A 16,173-nucleotide genomic window follows, 5' to 3' on the forward strand; every position below is an offset into this window, starting at 1 on the left:
AAAAAAAAAAAAAAAAAAAAAAAAAAAGAATGTAGAGTCCGACATTTTCTTTAAGAACAGGTTATTATAACAAAGCAAGAAAAACTATTTGTACATAAGTTGGTCACAGTGACACTTGTAGAAAATATAGGTAGCTATAAATGAGGAAATATTAAAAATGTATCCATCCAAGGAATATTAGAAGGTCCCTTCTTTGCCTTGCTCATCTGAAAAGCTCCAATTCACCCTTCAAGCCTTAGCCCCAAGGCTGGGAAGCCACTGCCTCTACTACTAAGAGGCATCCAATGTGTCTTCTGTGCTGCCTGGTACCCTTCCTGTGGCTTCACGGTAACATCTATCACTCTTTAGGGATCATTCACACTTCTGCTGTATCTTTTCCCTAAGACGGTGAAAACTGTCACTTGTTCTTTTCTGTATTCTTGGTGTCCAGCAAAGGGAACAGGCATCTATCCATTTAATTAAGCTCTGCTAAGATGCTTTGAGTTAAATTGTGTATGTTTGTGTGCTGGAAGAGTATATAAAAATCAGTGAGACACTTCTACAAGGACAGAGTAGATATCCTTCTGCTAAATGAATACAAAAATCCTGGATATTACAATAAAACACAGCAAGACTCTTAACAGTAGAGAGAAAATAGACAGGCTAGGAACATTGGGGCCCAAGGAACAACACTGTGATGAGTTCCCTGCGTTTTCTTTTCAGCTCAAATATTTCCAACTTGGAGCTGAAAAAGTCAGCAACCTGGAAATGTCAACAAATGCAGGGGAAAGAAAAATCCCTAAAAGAGTCCCATGCTCTTTCTCCTGCCAAAGGACCAGAAAGGGTAGCCAAGCAAGAGTAAAGACGGCTCTACTCCAACCAAACACCATGGAAAAAACATGGCCCCACCCATACCAGGAAATGCTGAGTGAGGAGCCTAGACCTACACTCTCACCAAGCTGTAAAGAGGTGTCCCAACTCTCCTACCAGAGCGGTGCTGGAGAAACCTGTATAGGCCACTGGGAATTTCATTCCCACCTGGTGTAATAAAGCCCTTCCTGGTCACTCCTATCCCACAGCATCCGTAGAGATTCCCAGGGTGCAGCAAACGGTGCCCTGCACATCCCTGCCAGGGAGGAATCAATAGAGGCCTAATGGGAAACTGAATTCTCACCTTGCCCAGCCGTAACAAGGGAACCCTGTCACTCCAAGTGTCAAGGTAGGCTGAGAAGGGAACCTGGACTCCAAGCCATACCTGGTAATAATGAGGCAGTGCTCCCAATTCCCCTGCTGTGGTGGTATCAGAGAAACTTGACTAAAGCAGAAGATTTACATAAGATGTACAGTTTCATAACATAATACTTAAAAATATCTAGGTTTCAATCAAAAATTATTCCACATGCCAAGAAACAGGCAAATCTTTCTGAATGGAAAAAAGACCATCAGCAGATGCAAACAATGAGGTGACAGATGTTGAAATTATCTGATAAGGATTCTACAGCAGCCATCATAAAAATGCTTCAACAAGCAAATATAAACACACTTGAAACAAATAAAAACATAAAACGTCTCAACAAAGAGACAGAAAGTCTAAGCAAATAGAACATGTAAAGAAAAACCAAATGGAAATTTTAGAAATAAAACATACAATAACTAAAATATAAAAATCAGGAATAAATGGGCTCAACAGCAGAACAGATTAGACAGAAGAAAGAATTAGTGAGCTTTAAGACAGAAGAATAGAAATTACCTAATCTGAACAGCAGAGAAAACAGACTGAAAAAAATATACAGAGCCTGAGGAAACTGCAGGACTTAAAAAAAAAAAAATGAAACTTCCTAAATTATTACATAATTTTCAGTTGCAAATTGTATTTTTCAAAGGTCTTTGCAGCTGGCCTTTAGGTTGTTGAAGAATGGCCATATGAAGAACATATAAAAATTTTTGGTGTACTAATATTATACCTAAATTGGACCTAGGTAGCCTAAAAGTTAATGAAATCTTAGATGGCTCACAGGTAGGGACAAAAAGGTACAGTCAAGGTAGTAATCAAGGTCATTGTGCCATTTTTCATGTCCACCAAGAAGATGTGAGGTGATTGGTGACATGTTCTCTTTAAACTATGGAACTTCAAAATGAACCGCTCAACAGAGAACAGCTCTGTTGCTGCTAGAGGAAGTCTTGCGCGGAGAGAAACACTCCCACCATCTCAGTAAAAAATGGCACCTTGCATGTGCTGACCGGTGCTCTGAAGTTTTGCCAACATAAGATACAATTTTAGCAGTCTAAAGGGCCACACTTAAAGCAATTTTAAACCTATGTTAATTACCAGTAAGCAAGATGGGAATATATATATTTTTTAATACAGAGTAAGACTATAATAGGTAAGTATAGCCAAAGATCTTTCCTTGAAGTTGAACTCATGTGAATCATTAAATCTAAAATAATCCAATCAAAAAAATTAAAAAAGGAAAAACAAAAACCCAAGATTAATAATTTGGCTTTGGAGGGGATACACAACAAAGATTGAAAGAGTGTCTCAGAAGTATTTTGGCTTCTGTTAATTTTTTTTTTTTTCTGATTAAAATGAAAAGAAATGAAACTCCAAGTTAAAAGAAATCCTGACCGCTTTAAAATTCTCATAAAGATAGTCACGTAACATGGGCTACCCCAATCCTACCGATAAATCTACTGTTTGCCCAATACATCAAGGTTTGTTACCAACAGTAAGATTCAAATATCTGGTATCCAGACAATGTTCACAGCTACTTCTCCCTTAAGAGAAGCAAAAAGGCAGTTTTAGGTGTGGTCTGTTTTTATTCCCCCAAACTTGATCGATGTATACAATGCTTACACATTCAAATATGTGCAAGATTCAACAGGAACACTCTCTCACTGCTGTGCTGAGTACGCAAGTTTCCCTGAGATGTCCGTGTCACCGAGGGCTCCGTTCTAACTCTGGTCGATAGTTTCTGAACAACGCAATAGTGTGGATAGAGGACTGTATAAAATATAAGGTTCTCTCAAAAAGATTTATGGTGTTTGGGAATTAAAAAAATATCAGTCTTCTTGGCTAAAGGTTAGCAAATGTGTTTTCAGCTTTAAAATGTCTGAAACTGGCTCTTTTCTTTGTTGATAGAAGCTGAGTCCAGTGACGTGCTCAACATCTGTGATTCGTGCTCTGTGTAACATTAACAATTCTTCAACCCATGAGGATTCATGCTTCCCATGCTAGGAGAATAGGAAATATAAAAGAAAAGTTACCAAGAGAACGCTCAGTTCACCTCTATAAGCGCTCCATCTCCCCAGTTTAATCATTTATGAGATTTCAGCTCTGAAGTGGAACATGCCACATGATTTGTTAGGCATTATCTCTCCTCTTGAGTAGCTGTCCTTCTAATACATACCATGCATGTCTGTTTAATTAATTGTACAAGTTTGGAAAAAATATATATACCTGGAACAGATGATCACGCATTACATGGGTTTAAGAAACTTCAATGGTGTGGGATTAAAAAAAAAGTGAGAAAACAAATTCCATGGCATGATAGAAAGAATATGGGAATGAATGTAAAGAATCTGGTTCTCAGAATGGCTACTATAAAAGAGTCAAAAAACAACAGATGCTGGTAAGGTTGTGGAAAAAAGGAATGCTTTTACATTGTTGGTAGAAGTGTAAATTAGTTTAACCACTATGAACTAAAGACAGTGTGGCAATTCCTCAAAGACCTAGAAGCAGGAATACCATTTGGCCCAGCAATCCCATTACCGTGAATATACCCAAAGGAATATAAATTGTTCTGTTATACAGATACATGTACACATATGTTTAGTGCAGCAGTATTCACAATAGGAAAGACATGGAATCAACTTACATGCCCATCAACGATAGGCTAGATAAAGAAAATGTGGTATATGTACACTATGGAATACTATGCAGCCATAAAAAGGAGCAAGATCATGTCCCTTGCAGTGACATGGATGGAGCTGGAGGCCATTATCCTTAGCAACAGGAAACCAAACACTACATGTTCTCAATTATAAGAGGGAGCCAAAGGATGAGAACACATAGACACATGTGGGAGAACAACATACACTGGGGGCCTGTTGGAGAGCAGGGGGTGGAAGGAGGAATATCAGAAAAAACAGCTATTGGATGCTGGGCTTAATAACAGGGTAATGGGATCATCTGTGCAGAGAACCACCATGGCACACGTTTACCTATGCAACAAACCTGCACATCCTGTACACATATCCCTGAACTTAAAATAAAAGTTGGAAAATTTTTAAAAAGAGACTGGTTCTGTGACTATCTACCAGGTAAACGAAGGCAAGTTATTTAACATACAAATCTTGATTCCTGTATCAGTATCCTCCTCATCGGGCTGTTTTGAGGATCAAATGTAATGATATGTGCAAATGTACTACACAAATACTACTTCCTATGAGAATGTTTTATCGATACAGATGCATGAAGATGGGCTTGGAGGAAGTGGTAAAGCACAGTTTCATTTCTGGTGAGATGGTAAAGTCTTAAATGATATGAGATCTGAAAAGAATTAAAGACTGATATTCTGGCAAATGGAAGGAAATGTGGTCACTGAAGCAGGCAATAGGAATGGGAATCACACATCCATGTGTTAGCTTAATTTTTCCTGAAATTAGCCACTGGGGAAAGTTAGACAAAGAATATATCCATTAGTCCATGGGCTATGATTGTACTTTAAAGGCATTCTTAATAAAGGTTCATGTAACTCTTGGGACATTACTCATTGAAAATGATAAACACAGACATTTCACATATAAAACAGACCAACAACCTCTGTTTGCCCATTAGCCTCCAACCACCCACTACCCCGTACTCAGTCTCCCTCTCTGTAACAATCCTTACTCTAGCTCTAAGGGCGAACATTCCTGACTCAGTGGACTACCTGACCAGACAATAATTGCCATCTGTTCCAACATTCAGAGGAACAGATTAAAAAGTACATTCAAGGCATCTGTTCCAACTAATCCTTAGTTATTACTTTAAGAGATGAAACAGAGGAATCAATACGTTTGTATGATATACCTTAAAACAATCCCTTCACTGGTTCAAGTTCAATATTTAGTATCTCCTAGGCACAGTGCCATTGTAGAATTTGATTAATGTTCTCATTACAGTAGTGGCATAATAGCACTGGGAATGCTGGAGTTGGGAAAGGAACTCAATGCCTAACTCACGGCACTTGACATCACTTTGCTCAATGAGATGTAAGCACATGCCTGTGGCTGCCTTCTTTTTCGGATGAATTGGGGGCAGAACTGAGATATGATATTAGAGAAGCAGAAGCCGCTCTTCAGCCCAAGTGGGCCAAAGCCACATGCTAAGAAAGGTAGGGCAAAAAAAGGGAAAAGTTCTGAGTCCCTAATCGTGCTGCTGACCCAAAGTGCCATCCAAGGACTGTGTACAGCTGGACTTCCTGTTCCAGAAGGAACCCCTGACTTGCTTAAGCCACTGCAAAGGGGTTTCTGTTATTTGCTGCGGAACTCTACTCTAACTGATACATTCAATGACAATATAATCTCTCAAAGGAAAGAAAATAATGAAGAAGGAATAGCTGTATGTGTCCAAGAATGCTCACAATATTGACAACTTTGAGCAGAGTCAGACAATCATCAGGCAGCCAACTAGTTAAAGTCTTGCTATTCTGTACTTAATTCTGAATAATTAGGGGAAAATAACTTGATGAGAAATGTGTTCTATAGGAAAAAGTAATTCTAAAACTTTATCATAGAAGCCATTAAGGAGAGACATATCTTCATGAATTTTAATGATACACAGAAAGACTACCACATCAGGGATGGCAAATGGTGCATTGTATTATACTTGTATTATACTCCTGGGCCCAGAGAAAAGCTCACTGTTTTGTTCCCTTCTGTGTCCTCAGTATCTAGAGCACCTGATTATAAATATCAGAGGAATGAATGAATGGCTGAATTGAAGAAATAGTGAATGAATGAGTGAATGCAGCTGCTGAGTCATACTAGGTCTCAAGATCCTAACTCCAGGTACCTACAACCCATCCATTGGAACTGGTATGAAAGTTAAATCTTTTTGCAGATTCAGGTCTAGACTTACTTGGTGTCACTTCAATGGAAAAAAAATAGGAAATGTGGGAAGTACTCTGAAAGAAAAATATTTTGGCTCATCATAAGAGAAAATTTAAAAATTGCTAAAATGGGCTGGTGCAGTGGCTCACGCCTGTAATCCCGCCACTTTGGGAGGCCAAGGCCAGCGGATCACCTGAGGTCAGGTGTTCGAGATTAGCCTGGCCAACATAGTGAAACCCTTTCTCTACTAAAAATACAAAAATTAGCTGGGTTTGGTGGTAAGTGCCTATAATCCTAGCTACTCAGGAGGCTGAGGCAGGAGAATCACTTGAGCCCAGTAAGTGGAGGTTGCAGTGAGCAGAGGTTGCACTACTGCCCTCCAGCCTGATGACAGAGTGAGACTTCTTCTCAAAAAAAAAAAAAAAATTGCGAAACTTTTATGCAGTCTTGATGTCCAAATCTACAATGTACATTTTAAAAATTGATAATATAAAACCATTATTCCCAAACACACTGGGATGACAAGAGGATAAGGAAGGATAAGATTTTTAATTAAGTGATATATAGAAAATTTGAAATGTTGTCTAACTTGAAGAGTGATTTATAACAGTGCTGATATTCTGAAATTATAAATCCAGTTTTGAAATACGAGAAAATCCATACTTCAGATAAACCTAGAATTTAGTGGTTAAGCCATAAAAAGTTTTATTCTGATCTGATTTTTAATATCTTTACCAGACAAAGGGGCCAGTCATGGTGGCTTATGCCTGCAATCTCAGCACTTCGGGAGGCCAAGGTAAAAGGGTCATTTGAGGCCAGGAGTTTAAGACAAGCCTGGGCAACAAAGCAAGACCCTACCTTTTAAAAAAAAAAAAAAGAGAAAAGAAAGAAAATGAAAAATGCAGACACTCTGTACCACCCCCACCTTCCACCCCATGCCTCTTACTAAGGAATCAAAGTTCAAACCAGACTCTGAGTTGGAGATGGGTGAGATTATTAGACCAAGTCAGTTCTTTAGATTGTTTAGAGGCCCAGAAGGGTTTCAAGCCCTTCAAGGGGTATTTGAATGGCACGTGGAATCCTTTGTTTCTGGCAGCAAAGTGCACTCAGCACTTTCCCAGGGGGCAAGGGCTTTCTCCCATCCTTGCCTTATGGAAAGCCATCCCGGATCAGGTCCCCCATTTCCCGACTCTCCAGAACAGACTACAAACATGCAAATTAGAATTATTTTAATATTAAAAAAAAGGTACTAAAAAAAAAAAAAAAGAGGGTAGTCTTCCCCAAAGATATGTCATCTTAAAGGATCAAATTTTAAGGCATCCTGTAATTTCAAAGTCCATGTGTATTCAAGTGCTGTGTCTTCTCTCACTGGAATGTCAGATAAATGACACAAACAAATATGCATATGCTTAGATTTTCAATATGCAAAGTAAACATACAAAAGCTACTTACCACACAGCTCTCACTGTTATCAGACCTGTGAGGCAAAATGAAAGCTAAGGTGTCTAAGTTTTCACAGTGCAAAGGAGTCTGAGATGGATCTTTACAGCTTGTTAGCACAATAAAGAAGTGAGTTGGAATCAAAATTTCTTGATTACGGATGACTCTTCTTTTTCTGTAAAATATGCCAATATTCATTTTAAGAAAGAAATAACTATCTTTTTTCTTGATGAATATTTCAGTAGAGGATGTTTTTAATACATATAAAAATCAAATTCAAACAAATAATTAAATATAAGAAGCTAGTAATCACAGTCACTCAACATATTCTGCCAGACTGAGTGTAATAATTAGAAGACAGGCAGATAAACACAGTCCAAATACTTTTTATTTTCTGTAGAAATTTATTGACTTTTGGAATTCTTTAAGTACTACCTAAAGACACTGAAATTGAAACACTAAAGAAAAGATCATTTTTTAACACCTACGCCCATTATTGATAGTCTTAACTTCTAGACCATTATAGACAAACAGTGGGCAGAGAAAGAACTGGTTAGGGATTTTTTTATATTAGCTTCTTCAGGGAGGTGTGTTGTCATGAATTGTTTGTTTTAACTGGATTTTCTTCCTTATCTTCAAAACTTAATTTTTTTAACTACAGTATATTATCAAAGATGTCCCAAACATCTTTACCTCATAGTCATTCTCTTATTTCCTTTTGTTTTAAGGCTGTGTTTGTTTTTTTCAGCATCTTTCAAAATTTAAGGTAGTGGGATCATTGTTTTCAAATATGACCTTATGTAGAATCATAATCTATAAAACAGATTTAAACAGAGAGCTCTGGGTGAAGCCGTGGGTAGGGAGCACATGCGGTTCTCTTCTTTATCCACTCTAGTGCTACAGTGTATATGCCTCAAAGGAAAGTAAGATCTGTAACTTTACAAACTGATGTGCTTTCTGATATATTTTGTAAGTCACATATATCTAAGTCAGCCTGGGAGCGTAGGAAAGTTCTGAGAGGGGCTGAATCTCAGTCTTTTTCCTACAGACTTAACAGCAGAATTGCTTCCAAAAACACTGTATTGTTTTAATAAAGATCAATCAGTTTCTAAAATGTTCTCTCCCTCTCTTTTTTTTAAAAAAGCGCCACTGATGGTTTCCTCCAGATGGTTGCTTTGTATCATGCCCCTCCAGCCAGAGTTGAGTAAAAACCATACCATTCACCCCCAAGGGCACCAGACTCCAAGCACTATAGCTTTACAACCCTATTCATTCCTAGACTCAGGATACCTGTAGTCAACCACAGAATTCTTCATCTTCCGACTGACAGTATCATTAAGATCATACCTTAACAATCAGCCACACAGATCTTAAGCACTGAGTTGAACATTTAAACTGAGCTCAAAAATTATTCAACTGAACTGAATGGGTGAGAAACACTACTTCTTTCATCTAAAAATATTTTATTGAACATTGAGCAAAACGTCAACATTAATCAGATATTTCAAGAGGCTTCCTGTGTAGTCAGCAGTGTTATACACATAAATACATGACACTGAATAAAAAAGTTTCTGTTGACTCAACTGGATGGTAATCCCATTTGATACCCATTTTTGAGAGTAATGAAGTATGTTCTTACTGCCTCAGAATCTCTGAAGGATCATAATGTCCATCATAATCAAAGTCAAACACAGGACCACTGACGACATTGACACCATTTCTTTCTTCAGCATACTTTCGCAGTAGGGTGTCATGAACGTAGCGCCATATAACTGAAACAAAATAGAAGACGGTGTACTTTCAGAAGAACAAGGTAGTACCATGTTGTCATGTGAAATAAATTAACACCATGATTCAAAATTAGCATTTATAATAAATAATGTCAAGTTTGGCTTCAGTCTTTGTCTTGCTTTGTTTAGAGACAGGGTCTTGCTGTATCACCCAGGCTGGAGTGCATGGCACAATCATAGCTCACTGCAACCTCAAACTCTTGGGGTCAAGAGATGCTCCTGACTCAGTCTCCAGAATAGCTAGGACTACAGGTGCACATCACCATGCTCAGCTAATTAAAATTGTTTGTAGAGACTAGAGACCAGGTGTCACTGTTTCCCAGGCTGATCTCGAACTCCTGGCCTCAAGCAGTCCTCCCGAGTTGGCCTCCCCAAAGTGCTGGGACTGCAAGCATGAGCTACCACACCCAGCCTTGGCTCCAATCTTAGTGTCAGGCCAAAAATTCATTGTTCAGCTTTGGCCTTTGAAACGACTCACAGACAAATGTTGAACTCAACTCTATTTGAGGCATTACTGAACAAGTACATCATGCTGAAATTGTGATCATTGTCATCACTAAAGCACAGCAAGATCACAAATGAGGTATATTATTCAGATTTCCTATTAATAGCTGAATATTAACTTTGAAATATTCGCAAATATTCTAGATATAAATTAGACTAAAAACTTCTTACATGCTTATATTTTGATATTCTATACATCAATTAAGTGTGACTATTTTTATTGCTGTAAAAGTCAAATGCTGCAATAGTTAATGATGATATAAAAGCTATTCATTTGAAAACAAAAACAATTATCAAGAGCTTCCAAAAAGTTAAGCATGAAAGCCAAATGAAAATTAATATAAGTGTTAGCAGGCTGTATTAGCCTGATAAGTTTAGGAAGAACATCACATACTTTCTTACCAAAAATGTTTACAAACACTTAAATATAAAGCAGAATGGATACTGGAATATACGATAATTCTAATATTTGTAGAATTTTTGTGTACTAGTATTCTCAAAGATAAACAAACCTTTAAGAATATATTTGGTATTAATTCATTTAATTTAGATCATAAGTCCTATTACAAATGAATTATGCCTATATGTGCAGAAATTCATTAAAATTATCAAATATAGAGTTAACATTTTTTACCTTGAAAACTCTGGTACATTGGCACTATATTTGTAGTAAGCAAAGCTTCAGAATATATTCCACTTGAATTTTTATTTAGTTCTACAAGGAGAAAAGAGGACAAATTAGATATCTCATGGTAGGGGGAACATTTTTAAAAACTAGTTGAGTACTATCTTAAACCTGTAAAACTTTCCCAGGTACTGGGTCAAGGGAAAATGTAGTGTGTTTGCTCAAGTCCTTTACAAATAAAAAAGTCTTTACAAGATGTTTTAAAGAAACAGAAACTTTAATAACAAGAGCTCCAAATTAAACATATTCAAACTTGATTAGCCTTATTTCAACTAAAAGGAATTGTGCTGACAATCTTCTTTCCTTAAACTTTTTCATAGTGAAAACAAAAAAGAGAACATCTGGCTCTAGAACAACACCTGCTAACCAGAAAAAACATCACAGAATGTCTGTCTCGAAATGCCATACAAGTCTTTTCTGTATGAACTTGAGGCTTGGGCCTGGTCTATTTTTACAATGCAATAGCCAGGTTCTGACTTCAGACACATACTCTGGGAATGAACCGGATGCTGATGGTATTGGAGTACCTGGAGCTTTCTGATGTTTGCCTTTTAAGGCTGGCCCCAAAATGGCTTCTCATTAACATACAAATTTGCCATTTCAAAAAACAGAAACCTTAGCTTCAAAAAAAAACCATTCCCTAGAGGTTCTGCATCAGTGAAAAAGCAAGCATGCTTAAGCCTCTACCTTTACCCAGTTCTCTGACAATCGCATTTTCTTTTTAAACAACAAAGTTAGATCTTCTTCCTAAAAGTCTTGATATATTCTTCCAACTTTAAAATTTTCTCTAATTCTGTTTAAAAGAAATGCAGAAGGGAAGTATAAAGTGTTCTGCCTATTGTAACTGCACAGAATCAACCACCCTCCCAACAAAAATACAGTTTTATAAAATTCAAGTTTTAGATGATTAAAATTTTCTCCTCGGTAGTTATAGACCAAATTCACAGTTTTTCACCAACAAATAAACAAAGCTACATATGTTACCCTATAATGTATGGTAGGATAAACAAGAAAGAAAATGAAAAGGAAGAGAAGAGGGTAAGAAAAGGGATGGTCAGGAGAGAAAGGAACTTACGTGGTGGGGAGAGGAACCCGTAACTCACTTTGGTGTTATTTTTATAAAATGAACATTTATGAACAGGACTAAGGGAAATTCTAAAGTCCTGGTAGAGACAGTTAGAAAAGTCTTCTGTAGAGAAACTGTCCTAAAGAACAAAATGAAAAAGAACTCTCACATATCAGGCACAGAAAAGGAAACCGCTTTATTAATACTGAAAGGTGAACTACCTCATGAAATTACACAGTTCCAGCTGTCAGGTCATGTCCTTCACTATTTTCCCATTTTCCTACTAGTATATTCACCTTTTTTTCTAACTAAAGTGTAAAAATCCTTCACAATATTAAAGATACTAATTGTCACATATGTGCAAATATCTTCAGATTCTGCTGTGCTAATACGAAATAATGTTTATAATGTTTTGATCTATATAATTTTAAGCTCTTACATAGTAAAATGTCGATTTTTAGACATCTGAGTCTATCTTCCACAGCCAATTACAGTGCCAAAAGCTGGTGGGGCAAGGGAGACAGTCACTGAACAGCAGTGGAAAAACCTCAAGCATCACGATGACTGTAAAGTCACGCTTTTTAATTACAGAAGAAAACAAAATGGAATCAAGGAGCACCATAATTCAGGTATAAATATTGATAAACAGAATGAGGTGCCTATAAAAAATGGTGTAGACTGATCAATTACAAAATCAAAAAATGTTGTTTGGTATTTAAAGACAGTCTTGAAAAATTTTAAAGATCAAAGTTCAAGAAACTTTATATAAATATATGTAGGTATCATATATTTTTAACATAGAAATTATATATAAACACACGTATCCCTATCTTTTTATTTAGCAGTCTCACTGATTAGTAAATAGTTTTATTTTTAAAATTCAACAGCTGCCCTCAAGGATGCTCTCTCAAATCCCTCTGTCCTTCCCTTTGGGGCATTCCATACCTTCCTGTCACTTTCAGTTTCAGCCCAGTTTAAAATTTTATTCCTCGTAAGATCACAATCTCATCTCTTCCCCTTCTCTTTCTAGGACCATCGCCTTCACCATTCCTCCTTCTACTAGAGCACCTGGGAGGCCACAAGTAAGGGGGAAGGCTGCTCTTATTTTGAGATATTTGCCCTCACTCCTTTCAAGTCCTACCTCCTCTGGTGTTGGTGGTGGGTGGGATTCTGGCTTCTCCCTGGTGAGTCTTCCTATAGATGTCTTGTAATGATGTTACTGAGTGATAATGACAGCTTTGCCAAACAGTGAGGCCCCCTTAGATTTGAGCAGCTGAAGGAAATACTTGCCCTCAGATAGCCATGTATTTAGAAATGGGTAACAGTGACTGGTCCTAAGGCTGATTTCATGCAATTATAAATCAAAATCATAAAATATCAAAACTGGGGGCAGGGAGGCAAAAGAGAATTCTTTACTACACAACCCTCATTTCACAGAAGAAATCTGGTCTGAGTTCTCAAAGTCAGGCAGCTGCTTCGTGGCACAGCTTGAACTGGAATGTAATTTTTCTGACTCCCTGTTCAGTGTTCCTCTAATGTGGAAACTGAGGATAAAGCCAAGGTTAACAGTGAGAAACAATGCATTCAATGTTCTGCCTAATCGTTCATTTGAAACAGCCACACATAGAGAAAGAGGTGACAAATACTTGCATTTCTGTCCACGGTATAGGATGTCCAAAGGGGCATTAAGATGTCTTGGCTGTATCCACTCATAAACTGGCGCTGGGAAAGAAGACAGATGGTGTTTTTCTTCTGGAGAACTCTGGGTCTTCCATAGGGTAAAGTTTCATGCTTAATAATCTTCTCTTGGGTCACAGGATAAAAATAAATGTAGTTAGTGTACATTATATGACAATATACGGTGTGATACTCTCATCTAATCGTTTCCTCTACTTGACCATATTGAAGATTTACTTTGGACTATTTAAAAAAACTAATTATAAAGAATAGAAGCATAAACAATTAAGAAGACAAGTGAGGTTCACTGTAATTTTTGCCTATAAAGATTCTAAAGTCAATGTAATATTGAGATACCAAGAGGACACTATATGAAATTGCTAAATATTCCAGTTAATTCAAAGTTATATTACTAAAAATTATGTAGTATTATTCTAGTTACTTATTCTTTAGGACACACTCCAGAAAGCAAATTTTTTGGATGATATGTATACTTGGAAAGCAGAAGTACAGAAAAGAAATTATGAGACTAAACTATATTAAATAATAACAATATAGATATTATTTATTGCCCTTTTTCCAAATGTCAAGTGCTTGGTACACATCATATAACTGATTTTTACATCTCCCTATGAATTAAGGTTATATGCCCATTTTACAGATGAGGAAACAGCAGCTGACAGGGAATACTTCATACTATATGTTCCACATAATATACAGTATCTAAGCTCATATTCAAACTTGAGTCTACTCAGTTCTGAAAGTGCCATCATTCACCACAATACTTTGCCACCTTGGGGATATCAAAGACTTTTCTAATTCTAACATTTACATAGGGATTTTATACAGACAAGCTCACATCAGAATTAATGCAGAATTTATTCTTTATTCCAATAGAAAAAAAAATGTATGCCAAGTAACTTAAGGATGAGAAAATATATTACGGTGACCCTGAACATTCAAGTCATAAGTGTAAACTTTCATCAGCTGTCTTTATATTTTTTATTTTTAGTCAAAAGGGATGAAGAAATAACTTTAGATCAATAAATACATTTATAATCTTGTATGATTAAGAACCAGGTGAGACAGAAACTTAGGTATTTCAAATGGGAATCTGAGGCTCTATCAACTTAGAGAAGTCATCAAAAATTTCAGAATACTTCCATCATGTTCATAAAGTGTGATTCAGCTTCCACTAAATATGTTCCATACAATATCCATTGCAAAATATCTCTTCTTTCCTTATGCCTAACAGTCTAAACTGTCAAGCAAATAAATCTCTATGTTTCATCAGCTGGTCCTCCAGAACTCCCTTCATTTCATTGGTTATTCTCAAATAATGCCCCCAAACCAGTTCTCTGCATTTCACAGTGTTGAGAAAAAGCCTGCTTCACATTCCACGCTTGAGAGTAGCATGTCTTACCTTCTGCCGCAGTCAGATTAAACTGTGTCTGAAAATCCTCAACTGGCAAAATCTAAAAAAGGTCATAAATTATTTTTAAGGACTGAGAGACATATTTTAATTTTTGTAACATAGAAATGCTATTGATTGATTAATCCAACATAGAACAAAAGATCATTTACAATAGTCTTGTATTAGTGGATTTTTTCTCTCTCTTTATAGACAAGAGCCTCACTCTTACCCAGGCTGGTGTGCAGTGGTGCAATCATGACTCACTGCAGCCTCGACCTCCTGGGCTCAAGCAATCCTCCTACCTCAGGCTCCCAAGTAAATGGGATTCCAGGCGTATGCTACCATGCCCAGCTAATTTTTTTAATTTTTTTATACAGACGGGGGTCTCACTATGTTCCCCAGTCTGGTCTCGAACTCCTGGTCTCAAGCAATCTTCTCACCTCGGCCTCCCAAAGTACTGGGATTATAGGTGTGAGCCACCACACAAGCCAGAAGTGACTTTTTTTTTTTTTTTTTTTTTGATGAGGAGGACAGAAGGGAAGGAATGATAACTGCAAAAATTGTTAGCATAAGCATCACACCAGGAATTAAAAAATAAGAATATTGACTGCTGCCTTATAATTCTTATCTATACACTCCAACAGTCTTTCCTCTAGTGTAACTCAAGTATAAAACAAAAGGTAAAGCATAAACTATTCTCTAAATTGCTATATTTGTGGATTTTATCAATTTTGTTCATAACTTGTCTAGTATTTTTATCTTTTTACAATGATATATTATAACATGGAAGTGAAAAGGGACAGTGTAATATATTCATATGTCACATATTCATTTCAAAAAAAGATATTTTTTCTTCCTACATTTGAATAACCTGAATTGTATTTTTAAAAAGATATATACAGCGATTGGTTTACTATGTTCTCATGACCACACTACTAGAGTAACAGCACAGATGCCCTAACTCAGGATGCTCAAGGACTGAGCAGGACTTCTCCACACCTGCACCCAAGTCAAGTCATAGCACCAAGCAAGTAAAAAAAGAGCTGAAAATGCAAAAACTAGAAAGAGAATAGATATGTTACAGAAGTTCTGCATGTGCCTTCTAGAAGTAAAATATATGTTTACCTACCCCCACTCCTACATTCTAACTTGATTATTAAGTACTTCTACAGCACATGCTATGCAGAGGGTGCTATAAACTATACATGCTGGACCGAACTTCTTGATGATACTTACCGAAGGGTTACATGAGCAGCCAAGGTTATCTCTGGGGTTTCTTGTGAAGGGGCACTGTACCAGGGGATGAACTTCTTTGGGATGCTTTGGGGTATAAACAGGATTCTTTAGAAGGTGGTTAAGACTTCCGTGAGTTCCGTTGTTAGGAGCTGGTGTCAAATTCAGTAAATCTGCATAATTTTAAGAATGGGAGAGTTACTTAGATGTTTCAAAACCAAATAAATAGGAGATATGTACCATCATCTTTACTTTTTAAAAATCAAATATATGAGTCCTTTATTCTAACTAA

General features: G+C 36.9%; 1 protein-coding gene across 1 annotated transcript in view; it reads right to left on the reverse strand.

The window, feature by feature from the left end:
- Nucleotides 1-2,355: 2,355 nt before the first annotated feature.
- ENPP1 (ectonucleotide pyrophosphatase/phosphodiesterase 1) overlaps nt 2,356-16,173 on the reverse strand; it is an 85,001-nt gene continuing 71,183 nt past the window's right edge. The window contains exons 18-25 of the mRNA XM_017533236.2: nt 15,885-16,054; nt 14,658-14,709; nt 13,208-13,362; nt 11,567-11,696; nt 10,441-10,521; nt 9,152-9,284; nt 7,525-7,687; nt 2,356-3,210 (exon numbers count right to left, since the gene is read on the reverse strand). Of these exons, the coding sequence (XP_017388725.1) occupies nt 3,040-3,210; nt 7,525-7,687; nt 9,152-9,284; nt 10,441-10,521; nt 11,567-11,696; nt 13,208-13,362; nt 14,658-14,709; nt 15,885-16,054 (1,055 nt within the window). The 3' untranslated portion in view covers nt 2,356-3,039. The remainder of the gene's footprint in view (nt 3,211-7,524; nt 7,688-9,151; nt 9,285-10,440; nt 10,522-11,566; nt 11,697-13,207; nt 13,363-14,657; nt 14,710-15,884; nt 16,055-16,173) is intronic.

The sequence above is a fragment of the Cebus imitator genome, unplaced genomic scaffold (genome assembly GCF_001604975.1).
Source record: "Cebus imitator isolate Cc_AM_T3 unplaced genomic scaffold, Cebus_imitator-1.0 Scaffold81, whole genome shotgun sequence".
NCBI classification, from domain to species: Eukaryota; Metazoa; Chordata; class Mammalia; order Primates; family Cebidae; genus Cebus; species Cebus imitator.